This window comes from Amaranthus tricolor, chromosome 4 (genome assembly GCF_026212465.1).
Source record: "Amaranthus tricolor cultivar Red isolate AtriRed21 chromosome 4, ASM2621246v1, whole genome shotgun sequence".
Lineage (NCBI taxonomy): Eukaryota > Viridiplantae > Streptophyta > Magnoliopsida > Caryophyllales > Amaranthaceae > Amaranthus > Amaranthus tricolor.
The window spans coordinates 29,204,418-29,222,327 of NC_080050.1; the positions used below are offsets into that span (position 1 = coordinate 29,204,418).

Genomic DNA, 17,910 nt, shown 5'->3' on the forward strand with positions numbered 1-17,910 from the left:
TTCCACTTTTCTCTTTTCACATTGGTTATATTAGATGCAAATACATGAACTATTAAAGATAAAGATTATTAAAAAATACTAAATAGTACTCCCTTTATTCTCCGTCCCTTAAAGAAGTTCATATAACGAATGTTCACGGGAATTAAGAAAACTATAATTTTAGACAGTGGATGTATTATTTTATTGAATAATAAATTTGATGTAGAATAGTGGTACCATAAACATTAAAAATATATAAAAAGACTGTTAGTGCTAAAAATATGAGGACCAATACAACTAATAAAAAAATATTTTTATAAAGTTAATGGGAAACATATGAAGACCATAAGCAATATAAAAATATTAAAATAAAGTTTGTGGAAGATATATAAGAAACATAAGCGTTGTTGAAATATTAAAATGATGATGAATAAAGTTAATTTTGTCTAAAATTTGTAATATAAATAGATTCTTTATGACAACAACAAATGAAAAATCTTTAAGTGGTAAATGGAAACTTCTTAAGGAACGAAGGGAGTAGTAATCAATACGTGAAATTATTCATAGTTAATGAGTGAAAAGTTAGATTAATTTCGATAATTTTTTATTTTTATTTTTCGATTAAAAGGTTTTTTGATAAATGAGTTGTTTTTGTTTCCGACTTTTGACTTTTTGTTTGCCAAACAATCAGCAAAGGGTTAGGCTTTTAAGCCAATGGAAATGTCAGTACTTGGTAAATTAGATAGTCAAAACAACTATTGATACAAATCAACTACAACAACAATTAAATCAAGTGACAAAATTAAGTGGTTAAATTTATCAAACACCAAATGTCACTTTTTCAATTGAATTTCAACCATAAACTATCAGTCATTTATCAAACACCAAAAAAACAAAAGGCTAAAGTTATTTTTTTAATCCGCATTAGCCAAACATCCTTTTTTGGAATAAAGGAATTATCTTATCCTTTGGATCTTTAACTTTTAAGCAAATGTCACTTTTTCTCCTCATTCCAGCCATTCGATCTAGATGTATACACAGTCCGATTAATCGAACCAAAATACATATTTTTTTTCTCAAATTAATTATACAATAAACACAAGGTCCCAAAATAATGGTCAAAGATTAACAATCCGTTACAGATTTTTTCTAACACTTGACAACGGTATTGTTCTAACACAAGCTGTGAAATACTACCTGTTGGCTGTTATTACAAGTGAATCAAAAAAAAAAAAAAACCAGTTTGTTAATGAGAAAAAGAAAATAGGTTGAAACTTAATCAACCACTTCAATATTTGTTTCAATGTCTCTGACAAAATAAAGGAAACTTCACATCTTTAGCTTAATTGACATGTTCAACTGCAAACTTGAGCAGAATATCACTTATCTAGGAAGTACATAAATGATGAATACTCTAAGCCGGATATTGCGTAAGTTGTACTGAACTACATCGAATTTAAGAATCTTCACAATGCTAATTACAAACTCACTTTGCTCCTGATTGGAGGTAGAACCACCCAAAAGGGTTCGATGTTCCCGCCTCTACATTATATCAACTGTGATACCGCTACAATGTCCAGAGCTGTGTTTGTGTTTCCTTTATGAGGTTCAATGTTCAGCACCTTGCAATCAGATGAGACTTTTGCCAACTGTTTGTTCTCGAGTATCAGAGTAGATTATGCTTTCAGAAATGAAAATACCAGAGTACTGTCGGAGCTTGTGCTCGTCTATTTCATGTTCAAAATATCATCCTCCGAATCTTGAGGAGTTTTCAAAGCAATGATATGATTCTTAAAGGAGGCTGCAGTACTTTCCCTTTCGGGGAAGTAACCCAATTTGTCATAGACCATAGCCAATAGATAGTAAGCCTCAGCAGCTAACTCATGATACTGCAAAATACAACACATCCTAAGTCCTGTATGCACTTTAGAAAAATCATCTCCGGTTTTCAAAACAGCACTGGTTTAATACTGTCAATGTAAGTCACATTCTATCGGATAATGCCTGAGCATGAAAGCTTAAAGAGAGGGTAGTCGCTACTCGTTACTAATAAGCTTTCAAAAGCTTATGCAACAACATTGGAATGTTTTCTCATCTTAAGCATTTCCGTTGTTTTTGGAACGTTTTCTCATCTTAAGCAGTTTCGTTGTTTTTGAACAGAACGCAAGCGGGTAAAATAGATAGTACAATAAAATAAATACTCACCTCCAGAAGTTCAAGCTCTTTACAGGCTTCCTTTAAAGGAGTGAGCACTACCTCTGGTGCTTGACCCACTAGAACATGAAAATCCAAAGTTAGCAATATATAATTACAGGTTAAGTAGACAATTTATCTGGCCATCAGCATATTATAAGAGAGAGAGAGAGAGAGAGAGAGAGAGAGAAAGGGGGAGGGAGAAGATATAAGACCTGAGTAACTAGCATCAGATAGATGACATTTAGCTTCTATAATGTGCGCCCGTGCACGAAGCTCCAAACCTCCATGGCCAAGAATCATTGGGAAAGTTCCATGAAGGAGTGAAAGAGCACTTTGAGCTTCACTTGCTCCAAATGAAAGCCACAGCTCAGCCAGCGTGAGTGTTGCAGATGCTTTGAGAAGATCCAAGTTGAATGTTTGGCAAAAGAATATACTTGCCAAGGCATATGGGAGGCCTAAAGTAGCATTTCCTGATTTCTGATAGTTTGAGATAGAGATCAATATGTCTATCTTTTAAATAAAATAACTTCTATTAGAGAACAAAAAAAAAGATGCAAAAACACAGAAGGGTAGGGGTAGAAGGCTCCATCAAAAATATGTCGGGGAGGGAACTCCTGGAAGCCACTAGACCTTTAGTACAAAGAAATGGTAAAAACACAACCTGACCCCATAAAATTGCTAGAGTAGATGCCCATTGCCTATATATGTTATACATTTCATCTTTAACCAAATTACCCATGAAAGATGCTGCTCACAGAACATTATAGATTTACAGTAATACTTTATGATTTATATAATTTTCAATACTTTGTAAAATATATTCTATAAAATTATATTATGCATGAAACAGACATTAAAGATTAATAAAAATAATTATAACATATCAGCAGATCTACAAATATCACAACATAATTCCCAAAGCCTCAATCCCTAAATATGTGATCGGCTGCATCAGCCAAAAAATATAAACGTGAGATTGTCGGCTTCTTTGTGGCAGCCTATACTCTATAGGCTAAATTCATGTCAAATTGTGTCGTGGTCCATGTGTGCATCACCACGAAAACATAACCCGGCCCTCAAACTGCCTGAATGAGGGCTGACCAGTGTCATCTCTAAGTGTGCCCATTTACAGCAAAAGTTCACATATCACAATTCACATAGTTGATACATGACCTTCTACAAACACAATGCACTAGTGATGTCAAGCAATCTCCGATACTACATAGTACTATTTTAAGCTTCATCAGCACAAGTGTGCAAGGTTCTCTCCTTGAATAGGATCCTATGCTAGGTTGCAGTAAAGTCTTATTCCCTATGTCCCTATAAATTTGCTCCTTCTATATAGGTTTGTCCCGCTTACTTCACATCCTTTCCTTTCTTTTGGCAATAATCCTACTCTTCTTTTTATCTCATCCACAAACTTATTCTCTCACTTCATCTCATCCACTCATTTCTTCCACCCATTTGTGTTTTGTCTAATTCTTCAACTACAAATTAACATTACACCCAATAAAGAGGTGCTATTTGGGGACAGAGGAGGTATCTATTTGGCGATGCTTGAATGCAAGTTTTAATTGGGTTAGGTATTTTATCCACTAGATATATGTTCAGTTAGATGTCATTTAAATTATCCAATTATGTATTTGATTAGTATGCCAAATATTAAACTTACTAGAGCATGACGTCAATAAGAAACATTACAAAATCCCTCCCCCAAATATTAAGGAGCATGCATTACGTAGTAATTCAGGCACACTTTCCATATTCTTTCATTTAGGCTGTTGGAGAGTTTCCACTCTACTTATTCAATGGAGGGATCTCCTAATATTATATTTCATAAACCATACTGGTCATATAAGACATCATATAGAAATACGATACACTTTTTGTAAATGCTACGGATGCAAAATGATTAGCTTCAAAAAATATTCAGTACCTTGTGGATTTCAGCTAGTAATAGTAGAATTGATGCATTTTCAACCTGCAAATTGAACTTGTAGCATGTGCAAAAGAGGGAGTGTGCAACTTGCATTGCCTGCATTAAACATCATCTGTAAGTATTGGAATACATAGCATAGCGAGAGCATGATAACACTGCAACCAAACAGACACAGCTTAATCTTTAAGACGTGAAATCCAGTTCAGTTGAAATCCAAAAAGATCTGTAAGAGAGTAATAAACCAGAACAATTCACAGATTCCACTGAGATCAAAACGCAAGTATAAAAATGAATAGCCTACAGAACACATGAAACTACATTTGTAACCTAGCAGCAACATCAATCCGATCGTTATGCTCAGATATATGGAATCCATTTCAATAGCAGTGTGAAAGAAATAGACCAGACGAATCCCTAACCCTATTAAATATTTGTCTGGAGCAATTGATTGAGAGCATTGTTATTTATAAATAACAGGACACTATTATAAAAAAAAACTCTACAAGGAAACAATATCCACATCCCTCTAGAAGACAAGATAAGGCCTACAATGGAAGGAAGAAGATTACAACCTGGCTAAACTGATTTGCAGCTAGCAATGTCCGAGCTTGGCGCAGGCTAGCTTCAGTCTTTAAATCCACATCGACACCAGTAACAGGGGATGCCAAAGCACCAAGCTCATCACATACTTGTTGAGCAAGCTTTAAATTTCCTCTGTATAAGGGTCCCATTAACTATGAGCACAACACCAGCTTAAATAGCACTATATTGGATTATATATAGCGCTCTCAAAGTTTCATATGGATCATGCCACTTATACTACAAAAAGACAAACCTATGCAACGCATGCTCGTGGAAAAGCTGAAGTTTCAAAAGAGAAACTCGTGATTTTGAGATCACATGGAACTTCTCCTCTACTGTTCTGAATGCAACATATGCTTCTGCATTATAACACAGATATGCTATAAGTTCAAGGACAATGCTTTCCCTTTTAATACGCCAACATAGAACTTTACTAGAATAACAATTAGAAATGGCAATCTCTAGAATCAGAAGACACAAGGAAGCAAAACAAGTACTCAGTCATAACCTCACCCCTGTAGCCCTTATATGCAGCAAGATTTTGGACAAGCTTTACACAAGCTAAGGCAAGATCATCCAAGCTGAAGTAGCCCATGGGATTTAGCAAAGGAACAATAAAAACAACAATAAACTCAATGAATATATGCATAATATGAGTATACTTCATGTGGTTATCAATAGTTGCTACACTTTTTGTTTTTGCGTTATCCAATGCACTATTTTGGCCCTTAATGTGTATTGTTTCTTGTACGTATTTGAAATTCATAAAAAGTTGATATTATGAAACAATGAATTGACAAATCAAACAAGAACCACTTGAATACGTTTTTATACATAAAAAACAAGATGTAAAACAATAGTTTGATGATGAGTGGCTACTAGGCAAACGTAGCAACTATTGAAAACTGAGGAAGTATTTAGCTTGAAAGAAATAGGAGTAGATTACCTTGAAGCATCAGCAAAGCAAGTGGCATAAACTAGGGCATTTATCTTGGAAAGTGAGTAGCTGACAGCAATATTTGTAACCACAAAACATAGCATAAGGTCAAAAGGTTAATTGGGAAACATTTATTTTACCATGACAATAAAAGCATAGAAAAGTTCCCAAATGAAAGAAACTCCTTCAACCTGGATTGTAACTTCTTGGATCAAATGATTTACTAAACCTCCTACCAAGATGGACTCATCATCCCTCACATTTTCAAAAATACCGCCAAACATTAAAGACTAAACAGAAAGCATCATGTTCCAGAGAGAACTTGAGGCATAGAAAAGAACTTAGCGAAAAGAAAGAAGGAAATGACAGAAACAACATGCTCATGAGGTGGTGAGATATCATTGATTCTCACCTGCCATACATTTCCCATGCTGTAGCACGAAGTAAATATGAAGAACCAAGTTGTTGCATCACAGACTTAGGTATGGAGCTCTGCTGGGAACAAAACCCAAATGTATTACGCTCAATTCCTGATTCATTTTCAGGGTCTATCATTAAAGGACCCATACGCTTAGTTGAACGCTTAAGCCATGCAGTAGCAAAATCACCATCACGAGTCACAGTAGGATCTTCACTAGTGGATTCACTAACCACATGAGAGCTTAACCTCAGTTCCTGCAGATGACAGCATGAGAAGGAAAACATCAAAAGGCTTGGATACCATCTATCTTAAAAGTTGAGCTTGTCATGAATTAGCATGATACCCGGCAAACATCAGCAGGACGTGTCCTAAGGCTAACAGATGCTTTGGGACCGAAAGACAGCATAGGTCTTTGGACATGCTGCACATTTATCACACTTCTAAGTAAAACTGCAAAATTATGAACTTACAATGTTCAAATATATAATTGTATCAAAAAAATAGTTCCCTGCATTGACAACCGAAAACAGACTATTGAGGCACACCTAACAAGCAGTGCTATCAACATAAATAGTGTAAAATAAAAAAACTATAAAACAAATTCCTGAACTTAGTAGATTACAGAATCTAGAGAATGAAGGACTTCGATGAAACAAACTAGTTACACTCCTTATAGTTTAGAACACAATATAACCTAAATAATATGAGCAACTTCAATAATATATCCTTAGAAATAGCTTTCCATTTTGCATACAGTTTTCTATTTCATTTTGAAATTAGAACTTCTTTTCACCATCTAAGCACTAGATATAGCAATTTCTACTAGCATACAGTTTAAATGAAAATTTAGTGAGTGATGAGGCAAAAGAAAGTTGGATACAGAAGAGTACAATACAGGAATATAAATAAGCATTTTCCTTTAAATAGGCAAATAGCTATTAATATTGGAGGATGGTTTTAATAAACTCACAGCTCAATTTCTCAATAAAATAATGTAAATATATTATAAAATATTTATAACCACAAACAACAACAAAAGTCCATCAAGACCAAAAGGCAATATCCAACCATCACACAAACCGGCCTCTGAACAAAAAAAATGCATCATGCTAAGTCAACACTACAATACAACAATAAGATAGATCCTTACATGGGAAAAAGGAAACAAGGTCTGTTTAGTCCAAAGGTCCAAGGGCATCCCAAAAAAATACAGAATACTTAAGTTATAGTATCTTGTGTATGTTGTAACACAGAATATACAAAACCACTGGCACATTGAAAAAAGGACAAGAAAAGTAGAGCACAAATTCTGAAATACCATTCACTCATTCAGTCACATGGTTCACCACTTAAAAATTATGCACCCGTAGGTCATATGGTCACTCACCCCCTCACAATTTATAATCAATGTGCCAAGAAAAATAGAGAGCAAAAGGGGAAAAGGACAAATGAGGGGGTATATCATGTTGAATTGATATTACCAAAATTACAAATGTTTGGAGCTCAATAGAGACAATAAAGCTAAACTTTGAAGTTTAGACTAAGTGCGGAAGTGTTAAAGGCTGAAGGCCAACATGATGCTCCATTTTTTGTGAGATCATAGAAAAATCTTACAACATGGAAAACACTCAAAAGAAAACAAAATATACAAGTGTTTCTGACATCTTACCATCATATCGAATTTAGCAATTGCTAGATGGTTTGCAGACAGTAACGGGGTCAGCTTTAGACTTTCTGATCTAGCAAGGGCTCTTCTTAACAGAACATATAATTGTTGATGGATGGTCAAAGAAGAACCAATGCTGGTCATTGGTGAGTACGATGATCCACATATTCTTGAAGCACTAGTTACACCAAATTGAGACAACAGGTTGCACATGACTGTCAAAGTATAAGCAAGGCATGCATCGTTGCTATGCTGCGAGAAAATACAAAAAGTGGTTGGTCCAATGAAATTACAAAAAAAAAAATACAAAATTAAGACAAATGACAGTTACTGTAGGACAGAAATTTGTTGCCATTTGCATCTCTTTGGAAGATATGCAACTCTTTGATATTTATATACACCGTTGCAAGTCTCACCAACTATTCCAAAGCCGAAAACTAAGATGCACCAAAACCCATTTTGTAGAATCCATCACATTGAAAGTGCAGAACTTTTCAAAATAACAAAATACATTATCGAAATAAGATGGTCTTGGGCACAAAGAGTACATATAAGAACCCTCCTTTAGTTGAGAACAATGACAAGTCCAAATTTCATCCTTTCAAATGCTTTATAAAGGTAAGCATGTAAATTAAGTTTATAAATTTTGGATCAATTTGAAAAAGGGTATATATCCTTTTCAAACTAATAGCTCATCCATTAGTATTTTATTTTATCCTTGTGAGAGTGTGAGGTTTACATCTTGTTGATATTAAATTATCTAATGAGTGTTCTCTGTAATGTTATGAATCTTGTTCTATCTTTATCAAAGAAAGGAATTCCATAAGATCAGGGAATAAGCATAAAGAAAATTTACTAGGTAAAGATATGCAGGCTAACAAGAGAGAATAATTTAGCATATATATTCAGTACAGAAAAATGATTTGGACAAGGATAAGTGCAATGTTACCTCTTGAGAGGCACGGACTGCTTCTGTTAAAGCCTGGATGTTTGCCAATATAACATGTAAGAATGAAATTTTCTATAGAACAAATATAAAAAATCGTAAAAAGTACATACTTCTATAGCTAATTTAGGGTGGCCAAAATGAACATGCATCATTCCACAGCACAACAACGCAATTTCGAATTTCCCGACACATTCACCATCGATCGAAGACGAACAAAGATCAAAACTCTCCATCCCTGCACTTCAATTCCCATGAATCATGTAAGTTCACTGGAGCGAAAAAAAATAAAAACATCTCTAGAAAAATTTGCAGCAACACACTTCAGCTTCAAGAACAACGGAGATAAGAAAGCACAAAAACCAGGATATATTTCACCAAAAAGCGACTACCTCTATCAAATCAATGATTATCCCAGTAGACTTTTCATACATTTAAAATGTGTAAAACGATGATCAGGATTTATCAATGGCAAGCTTGCATCATGGAAGGTAACAAGTTGATATGCATATACTCACTAGTTACGAGTTAAAAAATTCAAATAGGGGGTAGAACAATTACTTGGGATTGAGTAATACAAACAAACATTAACAAAGAGTACAATAACTTAGCAAGCTTAATCCAGTTTAACATGAGCGAGACAGTGATTGAGCATGATCCCTACTAGCCAGACAATAATCTTCAAAGTAGAAAACAAATGTGAGAAAATTATAATCGCATATACAAGTTGAGTTCATTCCAAGAAGAGCAACATGCAAATCGCAAATTGCAACTTCCCAATATAAATTTTCATTCCATACATAGTCTTCTAAATAAACAGCCATTCAATACAAATTACAACTTGAAAGTTGTAATGTAAATATAGCTTGAAGAGAATTGGGAAATAATTTTAAGCAAGTAAAAAAATTCAAATGAAAACACTAGCATCTTGAATAGATTTGGGGAGCCTTGACTTCTTGACTTGACTTCATGACTCAGAAATTCTACACTTTGATAAAAAAACATAATCCAGGCCCCAACACAGTAATGGGAACAAAAAAGAATTCAAAATCATTGCAGCAGAAACCTCAAGAAGTTGTAAATGAATTTTGCTATCAAAAGTCAATTGAAAACAACTTCTTTGTTATTACAAGAATAAGGTTACATATAATTGACCCTTAAATCAAATCTAGGTGGGGCCACCTAATGGTATCGGGAAGATGATGTATACTATCTATATACAATTTTACGACAAAGGTAATGGGGAAGAATTGAAATATCCTCGAAAGAAAACATGGGCAATCACTAAAAGTGAGAAGAAAGGTGGAAGGGTTGTGTTCGAGGATTTTGGATTGGAAAAGCGTGAGAACTCGAACTTAGTCAGTTAGTTGCCAACACCATATTTTACTTAGTCAGTTAGTTGCCAACACCATATTTTTTTTGTTATGGAAATTGAGGGAGGAAGATGTATTGGAGGCTTTGTTTGGTACTATGATGTTGGAGGGGAAATGAGGGTAAGACATGAGCAATTGGGAAAAAGACAAAGTGTGTGCTGGAAAATATTTAAAGCTGGAGAAGGAAAAAAAGCTCTTTTGGATGTCCACAACGCACAACGAGGGGGAATCAGAGAGATTTGAAGAGCAAAATTATGAGCAAATGTTGTATCTATGAGACTTGAGAAGGTTTGTAATTCCTTAATTAATTTGAGAAGTCTTAGGTTAGTGTTAGATTCTAGATGGTTAAAGGGAAGTAATGACATCAATGCCAAAGTTTTTATCCCAAAATATGAGGTTGAGAGGTAAAAAATGATTCAACACAAAATTTTTGAAAGAGTTTCCCTTCCAGTGGTGATAACAATTCACAATTTTTTGTGAGAGACGGTCTCTAATTGGGTCGGCCCATAAAGAAAATGTAGAGTAAGAGTACGCAGTAAGCTTTAATGGATTGGGCCTGAGAGAGGTCTCTCGGGAGATTGGCTGATAACAATTAGAATGGTTACATGGCGTTGGTGTTGCAAAGACAACAACAATGCCAGAGCCTTAATCCCAAAAGATTGGGTCCACTACTTGAACTAATATATCATTTCCAATGGTCATCCAAATAAATTTTTCTTCTCCATTTATTTCGATTTTCTACCATTCCACCTCAAAGCCCACCTTCTAACACAAGTACACAGCCATGAGTGGTTTAAGAGTCACATACACAACACAGGTTTTATAAGGTTATAGTCAGTTGTCAGAAATTTTTCCTCACTATTAAGAAGCAGAAACTAAATAGCATGACAAGATTACTATCTGATCTATACTTTGATCACAAAACAATTTGTAATTAAGAAATCTGAAATTTCAATGTTTATAGTTTTCAACTCTATATAACACTTAAGTACATAAAAAAGCAGCCCTAAAAGAAAGTTTACAGCAAGAAAGCCAGTCCAAACTATAAAGCTGACATAGAGTCAAGGGGAGAATAATCCAGAAAGGCTATGATCATTCACCTAAGATCAAAGTAACGATGAAGATTCTCCAAAGCACCAGAATAATCATCATGATGCAACATATTCAAGTAGCGTAGAAAATGGACCTGTTAGGAGAAAGTGAAAATGTTAAGACTCTGCAATCCAGTCTTCAACATACAACTGACAGCTGCTGAGACAATATTACCAAAAAAATTTACCGTTGCTTTCACAACAGACATAAGAAATAAGGAAGAAAGCAATTTAGCAAAACAGCAAAACTTACTCGATGCAACTCAGGAGCCAGTTTATGAAGTTGCTTCAAAACAGATTCAAGAGCATTTAGAGGAAATGAACTTCCTTGCCTGAAAATATAGACCTCTCGAGTCAAAGAAACAACAAGCAAAATCAAAAAACTTATGAAACATAAAAAAGGTACCATACTTTTCTATCTCGCCAGCTCGTTGTAGCAAATATCCATGCATTTGCCCATTTGCACGCAAAAATGTACCAGCATCGGCATCAACTTTATCCAATGCATCACTATCGGGGAACTTAGAGGAGCTTACCGCTCTAGATTTAGCACCATCTTTCAGTGGCATGGACACCTCAACACCTGAATATATGACGCCATTCAGTTTATAATTTACCATGCGTCTTACACTCTTACTCCACAATTAACTAGAGACAGTAATGAATTCACTTTCATTTAGCTAAAGACAGTAATGTATTCATAAGAATTAACAGAAAACTTCAACTGTGTCCAAGATGATTTGCTAAATGAGACCGACAAGTGCTACTCGTAACTCGTCATATTAGGCCAATTTTTGAAAAATACTGAAAAGAATATATTGAACTGTTAAGGACTTTTTTGTACTGAGACTTGGCAAGTTGGACCAAGTGCGGGAAGAATAGTAAGGTTAAAATCATTTAAGGGATGATCTTTTCCAATTATAAGTTATAATCACTAATTTGAACTTTCATTTGGCACTTGTAAACCCTGGTTAACTTCATGTTGTTCTGAATTGAACTTAGGCAGCCCATCAAAAAAAGATGTACAGCTACTTTAATCCAGCAACAACATGTTTTTTAATTAATCTTATAAATTAATCTCTCATTGTATTTTTCAGATTAATTTCTAATCAGATTCAAAATTGAAGGCTTGAAATGATAGGCATGAGAAACTTAATGTATTAAAAAGTCAAAGAGGATCACTTCTTTCCCCTTGTCTTAGAAATATGCAAGCTTTGTCAATTCCAGGGACATTTCGATTCTCAACAAAAATGGTTCTTTAAAATCTTCAAGTAAGACACCTAATGTTATTCACCTTGGAACCAAAGTCGTAGTTCTAAATTCATCTGTTCATTTGCAAAGTATACAGTCTACCAACTCCCAAATTAAGATCTCGGAAATAATTAAATTTGTACACTAGTCAGTGAAGCTGTCTTAATGACAGAGCCTGTGATATTTTGAGAAGTCATTTTCACAAAACTGTAAACATCACTAGAATAAACAGAAGTTTTTACCTTCAACCAGCTCATCAAGAACTTTTGGCACATGTAAATGGAATGAAATTCCTGTACCAGATCTTTTACTTGTTTCAGCTTCTTCTCTGACTTCGTGATAAGCTAGAGTATCCAAGTCCATGTTCTCATATTCCAGTAAACTTTCAGATTCATCATGAAAACCATCCAAACGAGTCAAATCAAAATTTGGAGAAGCAGAAAGTACTTCTTTGCAGTATGAATCTATATCTGACAGCAGTCGGCATAGTCCCTGTTTCATCCGAACAAAAATCCAAAATTTAAATAAAGTCCAAAACATCATCAGTAACATTTTGAAAGGTTATCATAACTGCAAGTCTTTTGTCCTTTAAGAGTCAACAAACGATCCCATACAGCAGAGGAAGGAAAAGCAAAATAGGAATGAGGTAACAAAAAAACAGGAAGAAAAACAGACAATACAACAGAAGACAAAACGACAGATTTTAATTATTTCATCAGCACATTGTTGTTGTAAATGAATAAGGAGTAGGGCTTGTGCCTCGGCCTTCAATTTGAAGCAACAACTAGACTAGACTTCTTCGCTAAGATATAAATAAATTTGAATAATAGCAACTGGCAAGGAACAAAAAGCAGAGACAGAGGATGAAATAATTAGAAATTGCACTAAATTGTTTCGACACAAAATATTGGTAGCGGCAGAATCTTTGATCCATAATTTGATCCTTTTCGCATACATCCCAACCATCCACAACCGCCATCATGCCGACCAACTAACTCCACACTTCATCTTTATTTCTCTTATTTGTATTTGTATAGGGGATCGGCGTTCATGGAAGTTAATTTTGCGAGGGAAGCAAAATGAAGAGATAGCAACAGTGTATTTAGTTTCATGGTGGAAGAGAAAGGACCAAAAGAGAGAAAGTTAGAGTAAAATGCTTTTAACAGTAGTTCCAGCTGAAACAGCTTAAGGGCTTCCAAAACTCTGTCACAAATTCTTTTGCAAGCTTATCTCTTGCGTGAAAAATTTAACAAAGTTTGGGTTGGAGAGAGCAAGGAAATGAGAGAATATGAGGTTGCAGAGTGAAAAGGTAAGAGAACTTAATTGGAAAGGCAAGTGTGCATTAAATTTGAGATAGCCATGAGCAACAAAAGAAGGCATGCAAAAGCTTTGTCACAAAATAATGAGATCCTACCAACATCATGTTTCTCTAAACACTTTTATTACTTAAATGTGCACCAAGGTGTAAAAATATCAAAACATGTATACTGCATTGTGTTTATCTTTTTGCAAATTTCTAGAAGTAATATATGATATTCCCATCTTTTCGATGAGGCTTGATAATGGATCAATATTAGGAAATACCTCAAATGATAGTACATTAAATGCAAGTAGACATCGACGTAAAAACAATCCAAGGTTGCTGCTAGGGTCCAGAGTAATCTGATCATCTTCTAGAACACTAGAGTCCGAGCCCCCCAGGATGCCTAAAAGGATTACATCAAGTATTCAAGTTACACAATTTTCACTTTCATAAATCAAATTGAACCAAGAGAAGTAGACCTTTGGAAAAGATAATTGATCATGTAACAAAAGTAAAAAAAAAAAAAAAAAACTAAGAAGAAGAGCGTTCACCTTGCAGTTCACCAAAAGAGTTAAACAAGTCATCAGGTGATACTAATGATGACAATTTAGAAGTTAATCTTTGGTCAAGCAATCCACCAATTTCCCTCAGTTGGCCAATAAGTTCATCTAGCTTTGGCTCCAATATGTCATCATACGACTTAAAGAAAATTGTAGCACCATATTTAACAAAACAAGCATTGTTAATATGAAAGTTAAAGTAAAAGGAGGATTTAAAAAGACATAATAACTTAAGTACCGAAATAACTAAATTTGGTGATTAAAAAAATTAATCAACACAAAAAGCTAAAGGTAATGCAAACAAAATAACAACAAACAATAAGCACATTCTAAGATATGAAGGACCAAAACTGTGGAAAACATGAAGATTTTGGTGAAATCCACAAGGCTAAAATTGTCCTTATAAAATCTTAACAGATGCGTTAATAACATCAAACAAACTAATCAAAAGACCTATCGAATAGAGGAGAGTAGAAAGTTCAAACATTTTGTGGTACTTTGGATAGGTACTTAATTTCCTTCGGTACTCGAATAACGAAGGTTTTAGGTGCATTGGTAAGGGTAGAGTTATGAGGGTTGGCAAGGACCTAAAATGTTCATGTAAGGATCCATTGATGATGATGACTTGTACAAGCTATTTGGTTCAACCTTGATTAGTTCTGTTTGTGAGTCCACTATCAATCATGCATCGTGATGTTGATACTTCTTTGGGTAATGATGACTTGAGTGTAATTCAAATTCCTCCAACAAGTTCATGGGTCGTATGAACTTGGTTGGTAATTAATCATACTCTTTTATATACCCTTAGAGGGTATTTTACTACATGTGTTTTGTTTGTTTTGTTCACATGTATTTTTGGTTGATAAGTATGTTAGTTCCTAGCTAAAGATGTTTGTGGGTGTTGTTGGATGTTGTTGAAGATGATCTTTGTGACTTAGAGAGCACAAGTCAAGGTGGAGATTGGTAGGATTATAGGTGAATTGATTCGCCAAATTTTCAAACTTAATTAAGCAAATTAATTTAGTTGTTAGTATTTAAAAAGAAGGCCCCAAGTGTGCACTTGGAATTGGTTGGGGAGAAATCAACCTAGTACCTTTCATTCTTTAAATCATTGGATGAAGCAACCTGGGCACCAAGAACACTAATCAGTCTAGGACAATGTAGGGCGCCTAAAGGGAGCATTGGGGACCATGAAACACGTTGCAAAAAATCGAAGAAGCAATCGGGAGCTGCCAGCGCAAACAAGCACAGGCCACCAATACCTTTTTGCCTCGTCTTTGCTCTTGTGCTGATGTCCTACCTATTTGTTACTTCTATATCTGATGTTCCCTATAAACATTGGTCTTAGGCCATTTGTAAGAAAGCCAAAAGTCTCATTAGAAGCCCTCCTCTTATGCTTAGCTTAAAACTCCCTAACTTAGCCTATCTTCCCCATTAAATCTCTATTTGTAATTCCTTCACGTTTATAGCTTTTTTCCTTTTAAACACATTAATGCACTTTTAGCTAGGTATGGTGGATGTAGTCTTTACTTGGTGAACCACCTTAAAAACTTGTATTGATTATTGTTTTGTTTATTTTTGCTACTCATTTCATGCATACATATGTTGATTCTTATCTTCATACACGCCATAGACATCCATTTTAACCTCAAATTTTGATGTTTGGTGTGTGTCGCTCCTTCCAAATAATGTTCGTCAAACCAAACACACCCTTCAATAAAATTTTCCGGTAACAGATGGCAACGTCAGTTCAATTTTGACAATTGAGCCTCACTAAGAGCACTTTCCAATAAATCCCATTTCTCATCATCAACTTAAAAGCAATTTACAACAACACCAATGTAAGAAGCCTCGATCCCAAAAGAATCAATACATCAGTTATAATGGTCATCCACGTCATCCACGTGAATTCTTGTTCTACATTCATTTTGATAAATCCTTTATATCACTCTCCACTCCCGCCCTCGGTCATAAAGGCCTCCCTCGCCTTTTTATAAGTCGCCAAGTCAATCAATTTACAAGAGCACTCAAAATAAATAGCATGAATGACATGAATCAGTAACTAGCAAAATTACGAACACTTTACCGTTTGAGAAATAGTATTATCAGTAGAGTACCTTAATCAAAGCAACGAGAAAGACGGCGAAGGAATTGTGATGAGAAATAGAAGAAAAATGTTCAGGAATATGAAAAATAGCAGGAGCTGCATACATTTGAATCAGAATACAAACTGACACTTTATGCGGCGTTAGTGTGAATGAATTTCGTAGCTGCTTCAACATACTCGCCATTGATTATAGATTATTGATTCAGGACTTGATTCTCTAACACTATGAAATAATTCAAAAAAAAAAATATAGGGAGTACGGAAACCCTAAACAAGTATCAATCAAGGATTGGCGCCACCAAATCAATTTCTCTTTACTTTGAAGAACGAAATTGCTTTGGGAATTGGGAAATTAGAGTGAGTGAGTGACTTAGCAAGTTCGAATCTATTTGAATTTATTCCAAATTGAAAAATTGAACAAAATAATTTTTTTTCTAAAAAAATTGTTAAAATGAGCTTTTTGGATAATTTTATTTCTCAAAATAAGTGTCTCTAATGAATTATTCGTTGTTACTAATAGCAAACGATTACTTAAACTGAGTCAACAAAAATTAGTCTACTAATCGTCTAATGTTACTAACAGGGGCGATTATTAAGTTGCTTTTTAATTTAATTTTAGTAATTGCTCGTTGTTATAGAAAACGAGCCATTACATCTAAGTTAAGTGCACTCAACCAAAATTAATAATAATCTATAATCAATGGCAAGTGTGTTAAAGGAATAACTCATATTGGCAACCTTTACATGATTTTCCTATAATAATCTTAACTATTAATTAACCTTTAACCATTAATAATCTTAACTTTAAGACATATTTGCCAAGAGTAAATCATAGTGATTGCTAACCTCCTATACAGGTAAATTTTTTTAAAAAAAAGTTAAATAATTAGCATAAACCAAAAAAAATAAAAAATAAAAGTAAAAAAACTAAAAAAAATTAAAACCCACACGACAAACCCCATCCCACCACATCCCCCGAACAACCACCAGTCCACCACTCCATCCCCTCTCCCCGGCCCTCCCAACCTTCAACCACCGCATTCCTTCTCCCTACGTCTCCGCAACAGCCACCACTCCATCCCCTCTCCCTGCCTCCCCCCAACTACCACCACTCATCCCTTCTTCCTACCTCTTTCCAACTACCACCGCCCATAAGCTGAAATTTAATGGCGGCGGTAAAAGTACCAACAAAGTTTGTGCAATTCAAATTGGCTAAGATTTCTCTTTATTGGTATTTCTTGGAGGGATCAGAATCTCATTCTGATCAGGCATCATCGGCTTCCATTAAGTCTCCTCCTAATTGCTCTTGTAATAACAATTGTGGTGGTCTAATCCTCTACACCAGATGATGAAATTATGGTAGTGTTGGTGGTTAGGGCTACGACAGGGGTGAGCCTAGCTGATCGTGGGGAGAGATGGTGGTAGTGGGGTAGTGGGAGGAGGGGGTGGCAGTGGGGAGGGTTGGGGAATTCTGATTTTTTTACTCTTTTTTATAATTTTTTTTGTTATTTTAATTATTATTATTTTTTTTTGCTAATTTACCCATAAAAACAGGTCAT

General features: G+C 34.9%; 1 protein-coding gene across 1 annotated transcript; it reads right to left on the reverse strand.

Annotated features, from left to right (window-relative positions):
* Positions 1 to 1,202: 1,202 nt before the first annotated feature.
* Positions 1,203 to 17,363, reverse strand: LOC130810077 (anaphase-promoting complex subunit 5). Its single transcript, XM_057676014.1, has 20 exons — positions 16,362 to 17,363; positions 14,236 to 14,383; positions 13,966 to 14,087; positions 12,624 to 12,873; positions 11,542 to 11,713; positions 11,384 to 11,462; positions 11,140 to 11,225; positions 8,780 to 8,909; positions 8,670 to 8,702; positions 7,724 to 7,972; positions 6,398 to 6,475; positions 6,046 to 6,308; positions 5,643 to 5,702; positions 5,210 to 5,277; positions 4,950 to 5,055; positions 4,687 to 4,828; positions 4,112 to 4,210; positions 2,388 to 2,652; positions 2,185 to 2,252; positions 1,203 to 1,868 (listed from the first exon to the last, which is right to left on the reverse strand). The coding sequence occupies exons 1-20, from the start codon at positions 16,533 to 16,535 to the stop codon at positions 1,707 to 1,709; spliced, it is 2,754 nt and encodes a 917-aa protein (XP_057531997.1). The 5' UTR covers positions 16,536 to 17,363; the 3' UTR covers positions 1,203 to 1,706.
* Between the last annotated feature and the right edge of the window lie 547 nt (positions 17,364 to 17,910).